The sequence below is a fragment of the Artemia sp. Qi Xiang Cuo genome, chromosome 8 (assembly GCF_049724085.1).
Source record: "Artemia sp. Qi Xiang Cuo chromosome 8, ASM4972408v1, whole genome shotgun sequence".
NCBI lineage: Eukaryota > Metazoa > Arthropoda > Branchiopoda > Anostraca > Artemiidae > Artemia > Artemia sp. Qi Xiang Cuo.
In genome coordinates this window covers 55,442,993-55,463,165 of record NC_142801.1, presented here as the reverse complement: position 1 = coordinate 55,463,165, position 20,173 = coordinate 55,442,993, and the positions used below count along the sequence as shown (strand labels likewise).

At 35.9% G+C, this 20,173-nt stretch overlaps 1 protein-coding gene across 1 annotated transcript in view; it reads left to right on the top strand.

Moving 5' to 3' along the window:
- The window catches only part of gig (TSC complex subunit tuberin), a 236,097-nt gene that overhangs the window by 130,526 nt on the left and 85,398 nt on the right, over window positions 1-20,173 (top strand). Inside the window, exons 16-18 of the mRNA XM_089093612.1 lie at window positions 658-905; window positions 3,426-3,577; window positions 13,052-13,167. Coding sequence (XP_088949738.1) covers window positions 658-905; window positions 3,426-3,577; window positions 13,052-13,167 — 516 coding nt within the window. The remainder of the gene's footprint in view (window positions 1-657; window positions 906-3,425; window positions 3,578-13,051; window positions 13,168-20,173) is intronic.

The following is a 20,173-nucleotide window of genomic DNA, read 5'->3' as shown; positions in this document are numbered from 1 at the left end:
GAAAAGTAACGTAGCCTTAGCTTCCACATGCTGCATTCTTGGGAATTACAACAAAGATTGTATTAGGTTTTGTGTTTTGGGGCAAAGAAATACAATATTAGTATGATGTATGATTTATATGTATTATTTATTAGAAATAAAATAAAAAAGGATATGGTGTCGACAAGCAGAGAATAATAATGGTTTTAAGCAGAAGCAGTGTATTTTGTGACCGTTTTTAAGGACGTATCGTCAAATTAAAAAAAAAAAAAAAAAAATCTTAAGTGCTGGTGGGCCTTTAACTACTGCCTTTAATCGATGGTGAAGCAGCAAAATCAAAGTGTTGATCACGCAACACTTGTATTGTCCAAAGAATGTAAATATAGTCTGTATTGACTTTGTCAAAAAGAAGAATACGGTTTTACAATCAGTAAAATACAGGTTTTATGTAGTATTTAGGACGCCTTTGATATACGAACATTCTTTGAAATTGTAGGTGGCTTTATCCTCCTAAAAAAGATTTAGGGGGAGAACAACGTGTTTATTTGTATTTTTCTTCATGTTCTGGGGAGAGGGGGACGGGCATAGTTCAAACCGGCACTAATTAAGCTTCTACGATTACACTTAGAGTAGGCGTGCTACGTTATGCTTATTTTATTAGGATTCTGGCCATTACAGGGGTTGAAGATCAACATTGAAACTTTATTAGAGCAGCAGAACATCCGGTCATCCGAGCTGACCGAAGACATTTCTATTCGAAGAAGGAGTGCAAGTTTAACTGATAAAGTTGGAAGGAGACGTCTAGAGGGACTCCGACCCGATGATATTGATGAATCTGTGATGCAATACCATATGGATATGATAGAAACGTGCATGGATCTTCTAGGACGTTATGCTTTCGCTGCATATTCAGCAAAACCTAAGCGGTAATCGTATAATTTATTATCGTTTTCTGAATCACGTACGGTCGGATATGCACATAGAGAAAACGGTGTTTGGCCTCACTCCCGAAATGTCGAGTTTTGATTCTAACAATTTTCTATATAATTTGTACGTACAGACGTATGAATTTATACGTATATACGTTACTGTAAATTTATGAAATCTGCTTAATGTCGACATTCACCGGTGTATGTCCGAAATTGCTTTTTCTCTGCTTGGATTGAATTAGCTTGGCGAATCAGCTTTTTCAGTCTTATGCAAGCCTTGATAGTAAAAGTTAAAGTTAGGTTAGGTTGGATTAGGTTGGTTTAGCTTACGTTTGGTTAAATTAGGTTATAAGTATCAGAAATTGGTTACAAACATAACCTAGCCCAACCTATCCTAACTCAACCTAACCTGTCACCATCAAACCTTGCATAAAACTGAAAAAGTTGAGTGGCAACGCTGATTAAATCCAAAAAGGAAAAAAAGGTATTTCAAACATTCACCGGTGGACGTCGACATTCATCAATTTCGGGCATTCACTGTAACATATATACATATAACGATTTACCTGTTTTTTGCGTTTCTATGGATGTTCTGCCCTCTAAATTATCTAATTATCTTGAATTACTAATTACCCTCAGAAGAATTTGAAGTAAACGCTTACGCACGTGCCTAGGGAAGGGGAAAGAAGTAATCTGATGCCTCATGAAATCTTTTTCGCCACTTTTTTCCGAATCAAGCTGTGAGAAAGCCACTGTTCTTGTTCTCTCTAGAGTGTTGCTGCTAAACGGAATCAAATACAGGGGAAACTTTTAGTTAAAGGAAAACATTAAAAAGGAATACATTAATTAAATCCAAAGAATATGGGTAACTTACAAGAGTGAAAACCTGGACTACTGTCGACAAAAAGGAATCGTCAACGCCATCTAGTATTTAGTGTTTCCTTTTATTTATCAATGTAATAATAAGGCAAAATCAGTATACTTGGAGAAATTAGTGCAATAATGAGTGTCCGATCTCAGTTCGTGAAAACAAACACAATGGGGGGCGTTGTAAGTCTTGTTTGCCATAGCGCTTTCACCTAATATTTATAAATTGTTTTGAATTATCAACTTGGTGAAGGTGATGAATAACTTGAGAGTCATGGGTAATTAGGCTAAAGCCATGACAGATAGTCTCTGTGAGAGGTAAAACTGTAAAACTGTAAAACTGTACGTAAGGGTAATAGTTATTAAAAAAAAAGTATTTATTACCAAACAATAATTTAGCTTTATTCTTCTGTAGCACAGCCACAATTAGGTCTGATTGTCACATTCGTTATACTCCCAGGAGGAAGGGGTTGTCAGCCCAAATTACGATCTCTGCGAGGTTTAAATTCTTTTTTGTTTATCGAGGAATAAAATTCGAGAACATTAATGGCAACGAAATTGATTAAATGAAAAAGTGAAGAATTTAAAAATAAATTCAAAAGAAAATGTATTTTAATAATTTATGTTTTAATTCTTAATTTATTTTTTTTATTTATAAATAAAGTTTATAAATAAAGTTATATTTAGTAAAGTTATTATTTATAAAGTATTATATTATTTATAAATAAGAGTCTTAGTTTATTATTTGAATCTCTTTTTGTTCGAGTGTTGTTTGAGGTGTGTGGTGGAGTGTTGCAGAACTTTTATTTTCTGTGGTGACTCCAGTAGCAGGTCGGCAAGGAAGGTGTATATATTGATTTGGATTATCAGCATTGCTTTTGTATTTGTTCCATGCTAACTTCCAGTCTAGAGAAAAATTTTGTTTTAGGTACGCCCTTAAGACAATTTTTTTTTTTGAAGTTCATGAGCAGCCCAAAAGATTTGAAAAATAAGTTGTCTGATCGAATAAAAATATCTATGCATATTGTTTAATTTGAGTTTGTTAATAAACTATGCTTAACTTAGCCTACAGTAATAAACTTTAGTAAATTTAACTTAAAGCATAAAACAGTTTCATTCCTGCCTTTAGGGGTATGCCGGATCCACGTGTTGAGAATAAAGTTTTGATAATTCAGTTTATTTCTTATTTTATTTTTGGATGAGCTATTCAAAACTGAATAATGCCCACGCTAGAACCACATACTGGAAAGACTAGAAATATACAGTATATTCAAAATTATCAATTAAAAAAAAATATTATCAAAATAAAATTTTGATAATTCAGCTTATTTCTTATTTGATTTTTGGAAGAGCTATTCAGAACTGAATAATGCCCACGCAAGAACCACACACTGAAAAGACTAGAAATATACAGTATATGAAGTGCAATGTCTTGGAGTCCCCCAAGGAAATATCGCCACTTTGTGGCCTAAAGGACTATATTCGTTTGCCTTTGCTTCTCACCAAATTTGTAATTCGGTAAAAATAAAAATTGTTTAATTTTTAACTTTAATTAATTTTACCGAAAAAGGTAAAAAAAAAATCCTTGCATATTGAAAATACACACGGTGCTCTGACTGTATATTTTAACCTCCCCTTTCCACCTTGTAGCTCCAGTTTGATTGAAAAGATTTTCAAAAACGGACAATATCAGTCATGGATAATGGGAAATACGCTGATAACAATGACCACAAGTGGATGTACACGGGTTGCTACCAAGCATGATCTGTGTGAGAAATGTTGGTTAAATTGCCGCTTTGAAGGTAGACTTTTCGTCATTAATTAAATGCTTTTTCTTAGCCTGTATGCTAGCCTATCTAAATGGAATTCTAGCCTATCTAAATGGAATCAAATCAATTGAAATGCAATTGTATTTATTATTAATTGTTTGGCTGTTCATTGCAAGTGTTTTATTTATCGATAGTTTATCAAAACATTTAAACCGTAAATTATATTACACAATAACGCAATAACGAATTCACATGAACAGGCCCTTCCACTCTTTAGGCATTGTGAAAAGCACACTTAAAAAATAAATGCCTAAATTTTGAAAAACACCTTTTTGTACTGTTATTAAAAATAAAATGATTACCTCCCCTCCCAATCTTCATTTTCGTGAACTGGCGTCACTGAGGGCTGCTGAAAACTTTTTAAATAATTTTTTTTCTAAGTGAATATAAAAAGGGGAATTAAAACTTTTAATGAATATAAATTATCCACTTTACAGAGTAAAGATTGGGGCTACTCCGTTCCCCCATCCTTTACCCTACATTAAAGTTTTAATAGTGCTTAACTGAAAGCGTCTTTGAATGCTATGATTACAACCAGTTGCTAATTCCAAGTGTTTTATTATTTAATTGTTCATTACAACTGAACGAGAAAATTTCCTGTTTAAAGGAAATTCATATAGACAAGTCCTTTCATTTCTGAAATATTGCGAAAAAAGCAAGCTTGTATGCTATTGTGGAATATACTGGTTTAATTGCCACTCTGAAGGTAGACTTTTTGGGAGTTATTATATATTTTATACTTATTGAGTTTGCTAGCCTACCCAGATTGGATTCACATGGTTGCCAATAGGTGAGAACTCTCTTGCAAGATAAAAAAAATACTGTTTTGGTATTTTCATTGAAAAATTGGCCAAATTGATCCCCCCCCCCCCCCCCTAGGTTTTAAAAATAGATTGTCAAAGATTTTTGTGAGTTACTGTAAATTTGTATTCGTATCCTGTATAGTAGCCAATCCAAAACTGAATTTATTGAAAGCCTTCCAAGTAGCATGGTCGTGAATATGTATTATATGATGCTTCACCTGATGCTGAACTTCTTTCTTTTTACTGTGGAATTATTTTTTGTTCCTTTGCAGAATTTGCTATTAAAAAAACTTTGAAACAAAATAAGTTTGCACGAGTATTCGAAATAATAGTTGCATATACTTTTTAATGTGCATTATCTTACATTCTGCTTTCATGTATTCATACAGGCAGACATATAGTAGGTACTATGTGAATTGAAGTTTTCATCATATTATTTTGCAAAGAAAAGAAGACTGATATGATGCCCTGGCCGTTAGCTTTTGCTCTTTGGATTTTTTTTTTTTTTATTATTACTTATCCTGATATCCTTATCCTATGCGAAAGCATAGGTTGGCTGGCCCCCAGCCCCCCATTGCATTTCCTGGCTGAAGGGCCACGAAACGGAGATCAGCACCGCCGGTTTGGACCTTAAGGGTCTAGTGCCGCATCCTTTACCTTTCCTTTACCTTTTATCCTGAAAATGGCCTGAATTATGCTTCTCTTTAAAACCTGAGCTATTTTCTAGCCAATTAGTAAAATTGAACATTTCCAAATATTGGAATTCCTTAGTGGTGGCATCCGCCACGGCTAAAAAAAAGTGCTTATTTTTAATCGCTGCAAGTGGCTATACGGTGCTAATCGATATTAATGGTGGTAAATCTGTCGCTATTAAAAACGCTTATTTTTAATTTTTTCAAGCGGTTATACGGTGCTATCCAGCAGTTCTGTGCAGTTTAAGTATGATAAATCCATCACTGTTAAAAATGCCGGTTCTAAATTGCCACAAGTGTCTGTACGGTGCTATCGAGTTGTTTTGTCCAGCGGTGATGTACGATCCTAACAATTCAATTCAATTTTATTCGAATAAAAACATAACACAAACATCAATAACAATAAAGATCCTAGAAGATAACTTGTTAAGGAACAAAAGAAAAAAAAAATAAAGTAACACTGAAAAAAAATATAGAAGAATAAAACATGGCTAATTAGAGCAAATTTGTTAAAAATGGAAATATTAAATTATACCATCAAGTTTTGTTACATTTTTATACAACTTGCAGAAACTTGTGGCTAGTTCAACACTGGAGGGAATTTTGTTCCATTGGATAATAGATTTTTAAATGGGAGATTGCTGGGCAGCACTAGAAACGAATTTAGGAATTTTAAAGGCTCTATTGGATGAACGGAGACAGTGGGCTTCCGAATTATTAATATTATAATAGGTTAGGAGTTGAGGTGGAAGATTATTGTGTAAAGCAGAGTAAGCAAGCGATAAATTTAGTTTTTGTATGATTTGATCAAGTGGAGCTATGCCAAAATCTGAATACAAATCACGAGTTGGATATAGACGGGGAAGCCGAAAAACTGCTTTAATGGCGTGGTTTTGGGCAAATTTGAGTTTTTTAAGGAAGGACCGTTTTGTATTTCCCCAAACTGATCCGAAATAAGAAAGGTAAGAAAAAATAAATGAATAATAGAGGGTAACTAGGATGTCAGGAGGAAAAAAAATAATTCACACGGTTAATCATAGCAACTTGTCTCAAAATTATTGCTGTTATGTAAGAAATATGATTAGAGAATGACAAGCATGAGTCAATAAATACACCAAGAAACTTGGCAACCTCCACTTGTGGGATGATGTCGGAGGAGTACCTGAGACCAAGAGCAGGTTGAATAACGTCTTTGTTGTAGGGGGTTCTGAATAACACTATTTGGCTTTTTTTGCTATGAATGGTCATGTTATTCGTAAGGCACCACGTCTGGACTCTGTTCAGAAGGACTTGGGCAGAGGTTATTGTCAATGGTAGATTGGTGCCAGTGATGAAGAAGTTGCTGTCATCAGCAAATAATACAAGATGCACTGAAGGGCCCAGGTTTATAACAAGATCATTGATATATAGGAGAAATGAAATAGGGCCTAGAACGGGGCCTTGCGGGACACCCTTCCGAATAGGTAAGGGCTGAGAGGATACTCCACCCAGGCTCACACTCTGTACCCTTCCAGATAGATAAGAATCAAACCAAGAGAGAGGAACACCATGAATAGCGTAGCTATTTAATTTACTTATTAAAATACTATGATCGACCGTGTCAAAAGCCTTAGAAAAATCCAAAAATAAACCCAATACAGTTTTTTTTAAGGTCGAGTTGTGAGCGTATGAACTGTGTGGCGTCAATTAGAGCATGAGAAGTTGAGAATTTCGGCCTAAAGCCATATTGGTGAGGAGAAATCAAGGATACGGAGTGCTGACTGTCAAACAGAAAGGGAGACAGACGTCTGAAGATGATTCTCTCGAGGACTTTGGATATAACAGGAAGGATTGAGATTGGACGATAATTACCTATCTCAGTTGGATCGCCCTTTTTAAGAACTGGAATAACAATGGCTAACTTTAGTAAATCAGGGAAAACTCCGTGGGTTAAAGATAGGTTGGCAATATGCTTGATGGGCTCGTAGACAAAAGGAGATATGGTCTTCAGGAGCTTATTACTTAATCCAAGACAGTAAGGAGTAAAACTATTAGGGAGAGAACCGATGATTTGAAGTACCTCATTGCTATCAGTTGGGCAGAAAAACATGGATCTAAAATTGAAGCAAGGGAATACAGCATGTGAGGAGGAGCGGGAGTCAGTATGACGAACATTCAAAAAATAATTATTAAATGCATCAGGTGCATATAAAGGGTCAATTAATCTACCATTTGTGTCTTTAAGGCGAATAGGTATAGACTTTGATTTTCTATTTTTTGATAGTATATCATTAATGGTGGACCATATCTTTTTCAGATTTCCTTTGCAATTGAGAATTTTTGTATAATAATAATTTTTCTTCGCTTCACGGATGAGTTTAGCGTATAAGTTTTTATAATGTTTATAATTAGATAGGTCAATATCACTACTGGTCTTACAGGCTAACTTATATAATTTGTTTTTACGATATGAGGAGACAATGAGGCTATGTGACATCCAGGGGCTAATAGGGATATTTTTCTGGTTATTTTTACGAATAGGAAAATTTGAATGGATAGTCCCACTAGGCCGTTGCGCAAAACCTTTTGTGTCGAAATTTACCCCTTGACAATTTAAGACATCGGACCTGTCAGTGGTTTTTAAGTCATCAATGAAATGGGTTGGATTTGCAGAGCTGTAATTTCTAGTAGGTGTTGGGATATTAATTCTAGATCGTAGAGGTAGTGGTTGCGAAGGTAGAGACAGGTAAATAGGAAAATGGTCTGACAGATCCAAAAATACCATATTTGAGGACAGGTCATTTCCCAGGGAAGTGGATACAAAAATGTTGTCAATTAATGTTGAAGTTGATCTCACAGAATCAACACTACTAGGGAAAAAAATTGTGGGTAGAAGACCACTCGCGGTTACCGATTAAAAAAAAGTGTCAGATTCAATATTTTTACCAACATTGAGTAGGTTGCAATTAAAGTCCCCAAGAACTATTGCCTTTTTATGGGGTAGATTAATAAAATTAGAAAAATCATCAAATAGATTACAAAAACATGAGGTCGGAAATGGAGGAGGTCTATAAAATAAGGAGAGTATATAGGAATTTTGGCCGATAACTATGTTAACAATTATTGAATAAATACATCTGAGATTTAGTTGTGTAGAGAAAATAGATTCGCACTCTGATAGCCTGGTAAAATTTACATTCGAACGGATGTAAAGTGAGATACCACCTGAAAACTTTGTCAATCTCCTGGGCATATGGATTATTTGGTAACCAGGGAGTAAAAAATCACTAGTGTCATCATTATCGGAAAGCCATGTCTCTGTTAATCCTATTGCATCGAAAGGGCAGACACCATTAATTGAAATTAAATCTTTAAACTTGAGCCACTTATCCCGGATGCTTCTGATGTTGAAACAAAGAACATTAAGGGAATTATTATTTACTAGTTTTGGCTTCACATTAGTAGCAAAATCAAAAATATCAAGGTATTTACAGCTAGCATTTGTTAAGGTACCAGGGGGGCTGCTTATAGGGTTGGCATGCTGATTATCATCTATATCGGGATAATTAAAAGCAATGTTATTAGAAAGGGCTAAATTATTTAAAAACAAAAAGTCACACATTAGATAGTCGTCAAGAGTTCAGATTGTGGCTAAATCAGCCTATGTTGGCTTAAAACACTCAATTTGAATATCTGCATAGGAAACTATGGTCTCGCCGAAGTGGGTTTTGGTCAAATTCTTCAGAATAATATATTTCAACTGATTGGGAGATGAGCATAGAGGTAACTGTAAAGCTGGCTAATTTAAAGTACACGTTTGATTCATCTTCCAAAGCATTTGGAGAAACTGTGTGAAATCTGTGGGGAGTAATTCCAGGTAGCTTTGTCGGTCTTGATGTCTTTCCTTGCGTAGGATTTTCCGAAATGGGGTTCTTCAGGTTTTTTTTGGGGCACTTGCTATCAAGGGGACCCATGGATTAGTTTTTTCTCGGATGAGATTATTCTGAAAACTTTCAACAATAGGGGAAGCATTGGGAACTCTTGGTGTCCTGGGGGCTGCTGGCTGCCTGGGGCTTGTTGGTGGTTCAGGGGCTGTTGGTTGCCTGAGGCCTGTTGGGGGACGGGGGACTCTTGGTGTCCTTGGGACTTGCATTGCTACAAAAGGGATTGGAAGTTGTTGCTCTTTTGCCATTCTTAGTATCTGTGCCCTTTGTTTATATTTGGGACAGTTTCCTTTATCTAGGGACTGGTGTTTGCCCTTACAATTAGTACATACTGGGTCAAGTTGACAATTTGACTAATTATGGTCCTTACCCAGGCAAATCTTACAAATGTTGGAATCCTCTCTACAGTATTTATCTGAGTGCCCAAGCTTTAGACATTTAGTACATTGTAATGGCTTTTCTTTGTAAGGCTTCAAAGATTTTTGCTGGCCAAAGAGGAACTCTTTGTCAATATTGAATTGTCCTTGAAGCTCAAACAACACAGTTTTAAAGTTTGAGGTTTCAGTGGTTTCGCGACCAAGGGTATGAACACTAGAGACCGGAATGCATTCACCTTTTTCATTCATCAATGCTTCCATCAGGTCCGAGTTTAGAAACGATTTAGGGACATTGTAGAGCACTATCTTTGTTTGTATCGGGCTTGGGGACCACAGATGGGCTGTGGCAACAACATCTTCAACACTTTTCAGCTCCATTACCTTCTTCACTGATAAGGGATCGTTCAAAAGGATATATAGGGAACCTGATCTGTTTATATTCATACCAAAGTTGCAAGAAATGGTCTTGAAGAAGAAAATTCACAACTTAGGTAGATCACGGTTGTTAACCATGCAATTATCAGATTGGGGAAATAGTTGGATAATTGCCGGGAAATTGGCTGAATTTCTTGAAGAGTTGTTCGTGGTATCGGTTTGATGTATTATTGCTGAATCTGGTGGGCTTTTTGTTCTCTGTCTTCTACGCTTAGCCGAGTTTACTATCTTAAAGCCTTCTTCATCTTTTTCAGTATCAGTTGTCAGAGAGGTCGCTGGTACATTCGCAGCTTTAGGGGGGGTTCTAGCAAGGGCTTTTGAAGATGGTTGAAATGGTGACTTACTCATATCCCTATGAGGAGGTTGTTTTGGAGGCTCCTTTTTTCCAAACATTTGAGCTATTCAAACTCACAAATTCGAACACTAATGAGAAATTGTTTCACAATAAATTCAAAATAATCAACAATAACGAAAAAAGTACCAGTAATCTGGTTTAGTGTCTACTAATCAGTTGCCAAAAATTTAAATATTCACTATTTTAAAAAAGTTAAATAGATTAATGGGCCACCTTAAGTCAAAGTATCCACAAGTCTTATCCAAGAGAGGAATTATTCACGTTTTGTTCACAGGTTAGGTTGCAAAATTGCTGGTATCCATATTATAAATAATTCACAAGAGAAGTCTTATCAAAAACGTGAATTAATCACGTTTTTGTACACAGGTTAGGTTGCGAAATTACAGGAATCTAGATTATAAATAAAATGAATGAAATGAAATGCAATTTATCGCTATATATCGAAAAACGCTGGTTTTAGTCATTGCAAGTGTTTATACGGTGCTATCTAGCAGTACTCTGCGGTTCTAATAGTGGTAAGATTCGCCGCTGTTGAAAACGCTTGTTTTAATCGCCTCAAGTACACCTGTATGGTGCTATCAAGTGGTTTTTATCCAACGGTGATGCACGATGTTAACGGTGGTGAAATCCATCGCTGTTAAAACGCTAGCTTTTAATCGCTAAAAGTGACTTTACCGTGCTATCAAGCGGTGCTACATGGTGCTAACACTAGTGGAACCCATTGCTCATAAAAACGCTTGTTTTTAGTCTCTGCAACCGGCTTTACGGGACTATTCGGCTGTGCCGTTAGAAACGGTTGCTTTAAATCGTTGCAAGTGGCTACACAGTGCTACCTGGCGGTGCTAACAACGGTGGAATCCTTAATCGTTAAAAATATTTGTTTTTAGTCTCGGCAAATGGTTGTAAGGTGCTATAAACAGCGCTATTAAAAGCGCTTGTTTTTATCCGTACAAATAACTATACGGTGTTAACAGTGGTATAATCCACCGCTGGTAAAAAAGCTCGTTTTCAATCCCTGGAAATGGCCATATCGAGCATCTACAGTAGATGTTCATACAATCTACACTCAACTCTTCATCTACTAAATAAGGAGATTCTAGCCGTTGCTCTGTTGCCTCTACTAGTATGTTTTCAGAAGGCACACTCCATTTGAATGTGAATCGATTTGAACTTGGTCTTTACTTTGTTGTTTATATGTACCCCTGAGCAATCAAATCAGGTGGTAGACTACAGCTTGGAGGGCGGCAGACTACAGCTTGTTAGACCAAAGGGAGACTTGAAAAATGTTTATTGATTTACCAGAGGACAATCGTTGATGTTTAGTTGAAATTTGACAGATGGGTAAACATTCCCAAAGAGACTTGCACCAAGAATTGCTGGACCACTAACTTTTACAAAAGAGGTTCTAAGATTTCGAAGTTTCATTTTCGATGAACCTCAAACTATTGAAACTTGTAACCTTCCAGTACCTTGATCGAAAAAAGACAGCAGTACTCAAAGGGAGTATGTTTGGCTTTAGCTAAGTGCCCATCCAATTTCAAACGGATAGGAGTGTTGTCCTATGGAAGGTAGGTCGGAGTCGAAAGTAGTACGCGACTCTGAAAATTCTTACCTTTTGTCCCCTTGCCCCAAGGTTGTCGCTTTATAAGTTTCTAGTGGTTAGAAGCACGTTTGTTCAGTGGTTGGAGAAGGCGGCTGAGCAATCAAATCCTAGTCGTTTGGCCGCTATATATTCGAGTTAATAAAATAATTGTTTTAATAGTGTTTTTCTTCTATTTTGTATGTATGTATTCGTTTTTCACTCACAATAGAAACGAAAATATTTTTTTATATATATACACTAGTGAAAAACACTAGAACAACTTTTTAATACGAAAGTAATTTTAAAAGTTCGAGCATTTCGGCTTCTCATCCGGAAGCCTTTATCAAAGGACAAAAATCGAAAAAAAACTAGCCTAAATAAAACATATAAAGAAAAACACAACACATGCTATCAAAAATCATAAAGAAAAACGAAAGAAAAACTTCAAAACAAAAAAGAATCATTCAGATTATTATTATTATTATTGTCATAACAAGATTGTTCTTTTTGCTATTTGTCATTGTCTCCTTAAAAAATTCTACCCGTTTTAAATTTATTTATCATTTCTGTTGTAAATGGAAAGGCATTATTGTCTAATGGGCTAGGCACACGTAGCTGATTTCGGGAACCGATTACAGCAAGGGTGTATTCCACATCCAGTGATTATAATTAATGATGCTAAGAGGCGGGGCTTGGTGACGTTTTTCGGTGACTAATCATCATTAATTACGTTCTAGACAAGGAATAAACTAGGGCTTTAGAGCTTTAGCCATGTAATTAATCGTATTTAATGATTATCGTAAATTAATCATAATAAATGATGATTAATCACCGAAAAACGTCACTAAGCCCCGCCTCTTAGCATCATTAATTATAATCACTGGATGTGGAATACACCCTTGCTGAAATCGGTTCCCGAAATCTGCTAGGTGTGCCTAGCCCTTAAGAGATTGTTTCTGTTTTTCACCTCTTTGAGGGAAAATTGAATAACTCAATAAAAGAAAATCCTGCATTGTTCCTGGTAATCAGTATCATATTAACGATGGTTTTAAACTATGAATAGGTGTTTATTTTCATGGCATAGTCAAACATTGAATATCATCTGTATGTTTTTGTTCCTGGAAGTGGGATGCAAAGTGAGCAACCTGCCAACCTTGATCAGAATTGAATATAAGTTAGGTGCCCTTGTTAATAAGTTAGGCCCTTGTTAAACTTGAAGTTTGGCACACTAGAATAGTGAAGCAGTTAAATGTACAGACTAATTCAGATGATTATTTTAGAGAAGGAACGAGACTCGACTGCTCCAGATGGTGCAGAATTAGGAAGTTCCCCCAGTCAGCTAGTTGATAGACGTCGAAGGCACAAAACTGAACAAGTTAGAAAACTCAGTAATGAGGTATGAGTCTACTTATTTCTTTGATAAACTAATTATGTCGTAACTTGTTTTGAATCATGTCAGAATCTGGGGATGTGTAGGGCAAACCATGGATTTTTGCGTATTTTTTTCCGTTTTTTTTTTCAAGCTTGCATAGCAAGCTAAAGATAAGGGAAAAGGAGAAGATCTACATACTCTTCAGTACTCCCCTTCAGTACCAGTAGTTTACTATACTACTGACATAATTGACCTATTCTTACATCTTTACCTTGCTTATTCAACCTTGATTAATCGATTCGTACACACTGACACACTCCCAGTAGCCTACTACTTACATTCTCTTCTACCTTACATTTTCTTACATATTCATCCTTACATGTTCTATTCTTAAATCTCTACCTTACATATTTTGCTCTTGTATACTTACATACTACAATTAGTACTTACCATCTCTTCTATCTTACATATTCTTCCTTATATATTCTTACATCTCTATCTTTCAGATTATACCTTACATATTCTTTTCTTACTTACTTCCAGTATTACTCGCACGCTCTCCTACCTTATATACTTGTATATCTCTACCTTATACATTCTAGCTTACATGTTCTTTTTTTACGTCCTTGCGTAAATTCAGTTATTTATGTATTCAGTATGTAAGTAAATTCCTTGTTACTTACATAATATTCAGTGTCAAAACCATCTATTCAAATGGACTATTTTCACCTTCCACACTTTTAACAAATTTAGCGACTTTTTAATCTAGCAAACCAAATAATTTATATTATTTGTTTATATTATATTATATTATATTTATATTATTATTATTTTAATAAAGTCAACAAATAATTTAACTACTAGTTGGGACTGAGGAACCAAATCGAATGACCTCTGCTCTCACCTGGGGGAATCTTCTCTTTATTCAGTTGTTTAAACAGTAGACACCAAATCGGTAATTAGTAAAACAGTAACTAGCATAAAATTCCATATATCCTTTTAAAGAATCGCGGGCCTAGGGATTCCTCCTAGTGAATATTCTCCATACTTTTTTTTGTCTTATTTCTTTTACATTTGGTAAATATATTTGTATATTCTGAAGTTACTTTTAAACTTTTGATAAGATCTTATTATTATTTGTCTGATTCTTGTTTGTAGTGTCTATAATAAAGTTCCGTCATCTACCATTGACGAGTCAATAATCATTTAAAAGTGATTCTGTCATAACACTATCTTAACAAATTTTAGGCGTAGTTAAGAAGCAGTTACTCTCGTTCTGGTGTGAATTCATTGAAAATGTAAGGAGTATAATTATATTTTGAAAATCTAGGGCAGGGAGTGATTTTGTAATTTTTTTATTTTATTTTTCCACACGAAAATAAATCGAAAAAGGTATTTTTAAAAACCTAGTGGCATGGCAAAATAACTCGGGGTCAAATCCCAACCCCTCCCCTTCTTTCCTAGTTGACGTCACTCCTCTTGCCTGGGAGGTGATGACTATAACATATTTGTGTTCCATTATTTCTTTTTTGTGTTGAAAACATTAATTCTCTTGTTTTATGAAACACCACATTTTTATAACTAATATTTGATACAACACATTTCTTGTTTTATGAAACAACACATTTCTGATTGAAACAACAAATTCTGATATCTGATATATTATTTTATTTTTTATTTTTCCAAATGAAAATAAAGCGAAAAAGTTTTTTTTTTTTAAACCTGGTGGGAGGAAAAAATTCGTGGGGTGAAATCCCCACCCCATCCCCTGTTTTTCTAGTCGTCGCCACTCCTCTTGCCTAGGAGGCGATGATTTTAACATATTTGTTCTTAACTATTTTTTTGTCCTGAAAACATTAGCTCTCTTGTTTTATGAAACAAAACATTTTAATATCTAATATTTGAAACAATAAAATCTAATAGCTGATGTTTTGTTGTTTTTTCAATTTTTTTAAATGAAAATAAAGCGAAAAGGGGTTTTTTGAAACCAAGTGGTAGGGCAAATAAACCTCGGGGTCTAATCCCAACCTCTCCTCTGCTTTTCTAGTTAACATTGCTCATCTTGCCTGGGCGGCGATAACTTTACTACTACTACTACTGATAACAACTCACCGCAGCACCAAGCTGCCTGAGGCCAACACAGGTTCGCACGCTCCTCCATCCCAATCTATTCAGAGCCTCCCTTTTTACACCCTCCCAGGAATTTCCCATTTCCTTTAAACCTTTCTTTATGACGTCCTTCCACCCAAGACGAGGACGATCTGCTTTTCGTTTAGCCTTAGACGGTTGGCTGAAAAGAACAATCTTTGGCAATATGTCATCCTTCATCGGTACAACGTGCCCTAACCATCTCAATTTTCTCACATTATAGCCCTAGAAAGAGTGAACCATATATTTCGTACAGCCTACTGTTTGAAATACGGTCAGTCAGCCGGCTATCCAGCACAATCCGTAGGTAATTTCTCTGGAAAACATCTAGCAAATTTTCATCCGTTTTTCGGAGCACCCATGCTTCAGAGCCATATTTGACCACTGTCATCACTGTAGCTTCTAATATTCTAATCTTGGTTTGCAGACTTATCTTCCTATTCTTCCAAACTTTTTTTTAACTGTGAACAAACACCTTGAGCCTTTCTATTCTACTTTTAACGTCTTCACTGTCCCCACCGTCTTGACTAATAATACTACCAAGGTAAGTGAAGCTGCCCACCTGATCAATCTTTTCGTTACCAACGTCACCTTTTCATCTTCATTTATTCCTAGCCTTAGTGACTTGTTCTTCTTAACATTAACTTTCAAACTTATTCTAGAACCTTGAACTCGCAAAACCTCTAAAGGTTCATTCATTTTGCTCACACTTTCATCAAGGATGCTTAAATCATCTGCATAATCTAAGTCCAGGAGAGTTTTTTCTCCCCATTTGATTCTGTCGTCTCTCATTGCCTTTCCTGTGCTCTTTAAGACAAAGTCCGTCGAAATGATCCTTATAAAGGGGGATAGAACACAACGTTGCTTAACTCTTGATTTAATAGAAAACCAGCTGCAAACCTCATTTCCTGCCTTAACCGCAGCAGTGTTATTACATGCATAGCACTAATCACTTTAATGTTTTTTTCTGGTATACCATACAAGGATAAGAACTTTGATAAAGTTCTTCTATCAACGGAATCGAATGCTTGCTCATAATCTATAAAACTTAGGACCAAAGGTGTTTGACAACTCAGTTACTTCTCAATTATTAACCTTCCTTACCTTTCTACCTTTTCTAAAACCGCACTATTCTTCTCTTAGAACTTTGTCTATATTATGTCTCAGTCTAAAAAGTATCATGTTATTAAGTAATTTTCTACCTACAGAGACCAGACTAATACCTCGATAATTACCAAACTCACTCTTATCATCTTTCTTATACAGTGGTTTAATTAAGGTTTTCCTAAAATCGCTAGGTACTTTCCCTTTTTCAAAGATCATATTCATAATCTTCAGTAACTTATTTCTAACCTCAGAGCCACCTTATTTAACAAACTTATTCACCACACGATCAGTACATGACTTGACTTACTCAACTTAATGCTCTTGCTCAGCAGGGTCGCCAGCGTAGAAGGAACTGGTTGAGAGCGCTGTCAGTCTTCTCCAAGCTGCCCTGTCCATGGGCTAAGGATGGGGCCTCGTTAGGGTCAATGTTGCGGTTGAAGAGGCGTTGATTTATAACATCGGCCTATCTGGTGCGCGGCCTCCCTTGAGGACGTTTTCAGATATTTTCCGAGGGATTGAAGTCCGAAATGATCCTTGCAGGGGTACTTGGTGGGAGGGGGAGTAAGTGGCCGTACCATCTTAGAGAACGAGCTTCTACTTGGGTGGAGAGGTTCGCTAACTTGAAGGTCTTCAGGATCTCAGTGTTGCGGATCTTGTCATACCATTTGAAGCCTTCAAATCGACACAGGTGTCTAGTTTGGATGGCATTGACCTTTCTTAGCTGTGTTTGGGTTATCGGCCGTGTCTCAGAAGGGTACAGCATGATACTTGAGACTGTGGCGTTGTAAATTCGGGCTTTTGTATGGCGAATAATTTGCGATTTGTGGAAGACTGCTCTCAGGAGTAGTCCGAATATAGAGTTTGCTTTGGCTGATGCGGCTGAGATTTTGGCGTCAAGTATGCCATTTGATGATATAATTGATCCGAGATAAGTGAACTGCCTTACCACGTCAACAGCTTGGCTGTTGATCGCAGCAGTTGAGGGTGATGCCGGTGCGGTCTTATCTATGGGCATGATCTTCGTTTCTTCTAGTTGATTTGCAGCCCAACTCCGGGGGCAGTGGAGGAGAGCGTCTCGAGGGCAGACTTAAGTTGGTCGAGATTTTCGCTGAGGACGGCTTCATCGTTGGCAAAGTCAACATCAGACAAAATCCTCCTGGCATAACTTATGCCAAAAGGGTGGGGTCGGTGTGTCTCGTTCAAAATGTGGTCGATGACGCTGTTTATTAGCACATGGAGCCTTATCATTTGTTAATCCTTTTAGTACTGTCGCTAATTCTTCCTAATAATACAAATATTCCTTTGCATTTAAGGTATCACAAACTTTTTCCTTTTCCTCTATATCTTTTTCTGTAACTCTGTATCGGTTTTGCAAATTCTCAAAATGTTCTGTCCATCTCCCTTTAACCCTTTCCTTATCACTAATTGTGGTCCCGTTCCTATCTTTAACTGGGACAAGTCCGGATTGACTACTCCCTCTCAATTTATTAACATGCCTGTACAATATTTTACAATTATGCCGTCTAGCAGCATCTTCCAAATCCTCGGCAATTTTATCCATGGCCTCCGATCCACACCTCCTTAGTTCATATTTTAATGCTCTCTCCACTTGCTTTACATTACTTTTGTTTTCATATGATCTATCACTCAAATAATGCTTGTCCCTTTTCAAAAGGGACAAAAGGGGACTTTCACAAGCCGTTTCTCCTCTCTTTTAAACAAATAACTTTTCATTACTATATTCAGCTGCGGCCCAAAGTTTCTTGCTTAAAACACTACGATTAGCTTCACCGAGTGTTTTTCGAAAGGTATATCATAGATTTTTCGCATTGTCAAACTCCAAATTTTTAAGTTTAGTATTAAACTGCTCTTGGGAAGTTCCTCTTAAATTCTCCATTCTGGAGTCTACCAACACCATAACTTCCCGGGAGGTAGTTACCATTCCGAAATTTCAGCTTTAAATTAATCCTAGACACTACCAGACGTCGATCTTCGCTTTTAACATCACTAACAGCACTCCTATATACCCTAGTATCTTGTATTGATTCTGCCAGTCTTAACACATTTATTGATCTTCCAGGCTTTAACACATTTGTTATTGACTATTTTTTGTGTGCCGAAAGCATTTAATTAATTTGTTTTATGAAACAATAAATTCTGATATCTGATATTTTAGTTTTTTCAATTTTTCCAAACGCAAATAAAGCGAAAAAGGGTCTTTTAAAACCTTATGGTAGGGCAAAAAAACTGGGGGTCAAATCCCAACCCCTCCCCTGCTTTCCTAGTTGACTGGGACTCTTGCCTGGGAGGCGATAACTAACACATTTGTTATCAACTATTTCTTTTTGTGCCGAAAACATGAATTCTTCTTGTTTTTTGAAACAACACATTTTAATATCTAATATTTGAAACAATAAATTCTGATATCTGATGTTTTGCTGTTTTTTTTTCAATTTTTCCAAACGAAAATAAAGCGAAAAGGATTTTTTTTAAACCTAGTGGGTGGACAAAAATTTAGGGGTAAAATCCCCCCCCTGCTTCCCTAGTTGACGTCACTCCTCTTGTCTGGGAGGCGATTACTTTTAAAACATTTGCGTTTCACTATTTTTTTTTATTTTTTTTGGGGGGCCGAAAACATTAATTCTCCTGTTCTATGAAACAACATATTTTAATATCTAATATTTCAAACAGTAATTTATGATGTCTGATATTTTTTTGCTTTTTCAATTTTCCCAAACTAAAATAAAGCGAAAAAAGTTTTTTTTAAACCTAGTGGGAGGGCAAAAAAACCTAGGGGTCATATCCCAACCCCTCCTCTGCTTTCTGATATCTGATATATTTTTGTTTTTCAGTTTTTCCAAACGAAAATAATGCTCTCCTGTTAATTCTCTCGTTTTATGAAACAACACATTTTAATATCCAATGTTTGAAACAACAAATTCTGATATCTGGTATTTTATGTTTGGAACAACCAATTGTTATCTTGTTTTGTTGTTTTTTCAATTTTTCCTAACGATTTTTTTAACCTAGTAGTAGGGCAAAAAAAAAAACATCGGGGTAAAATTCCAACCTCCCCTGCTTTCCTAGTTGACATCACTTCTCTTGTCTGGGAGGCGATGACTTTATCACATTTGCTATTAACTATTTGTGCCAAAAACATTAATTATCTTGTTTTATGAAACAACACATTTTAATATCTAACATTTGAAACAGTAAGTTCTGATAATATCTTACTGTTACAACATATTTTAATATCTAATATTTGGAACATATCTTATTATTTAATATTTGGAACAACAAATTCTTTTATCTGGGTTTGTTGTTTTTTCAATTTTTCCAAACGAAAATAAAGCGAAAAAGGTTTTTTTTTACCTAGCGGGAGGACAAAAACTTGGGGTAAATTCCCCCCTCCCTTGCTTTCTTAGTTGACGTCGCTCCTGTTGCCTGGGAGACGATGACTGTGTCTTTAATTTTGTGTTTTGTGTTTATGTGTTTATGTCAAAATCGATTTTGTGTTTAAATATGTCATTAATTCTTTTGCTTTATGGAGCAACTAGTGTTCAAATCTAAGCAGGAAAGATCCATGCCAGAGCTCTCAAAGCATCCAAGGTGCATGTCGAAGACGTCGTCAAACGTCGGAGATACTGTTAAATATTAATGTCGGAGCATATGTGAGCTCAGAAAAGAAGTTTTCACGAAAAATATTAAACACAGCCGTAAAAATGTAATACAGAATTTTAGAAATGAGAATATAGATGTGGTCTAAGAAATTAGT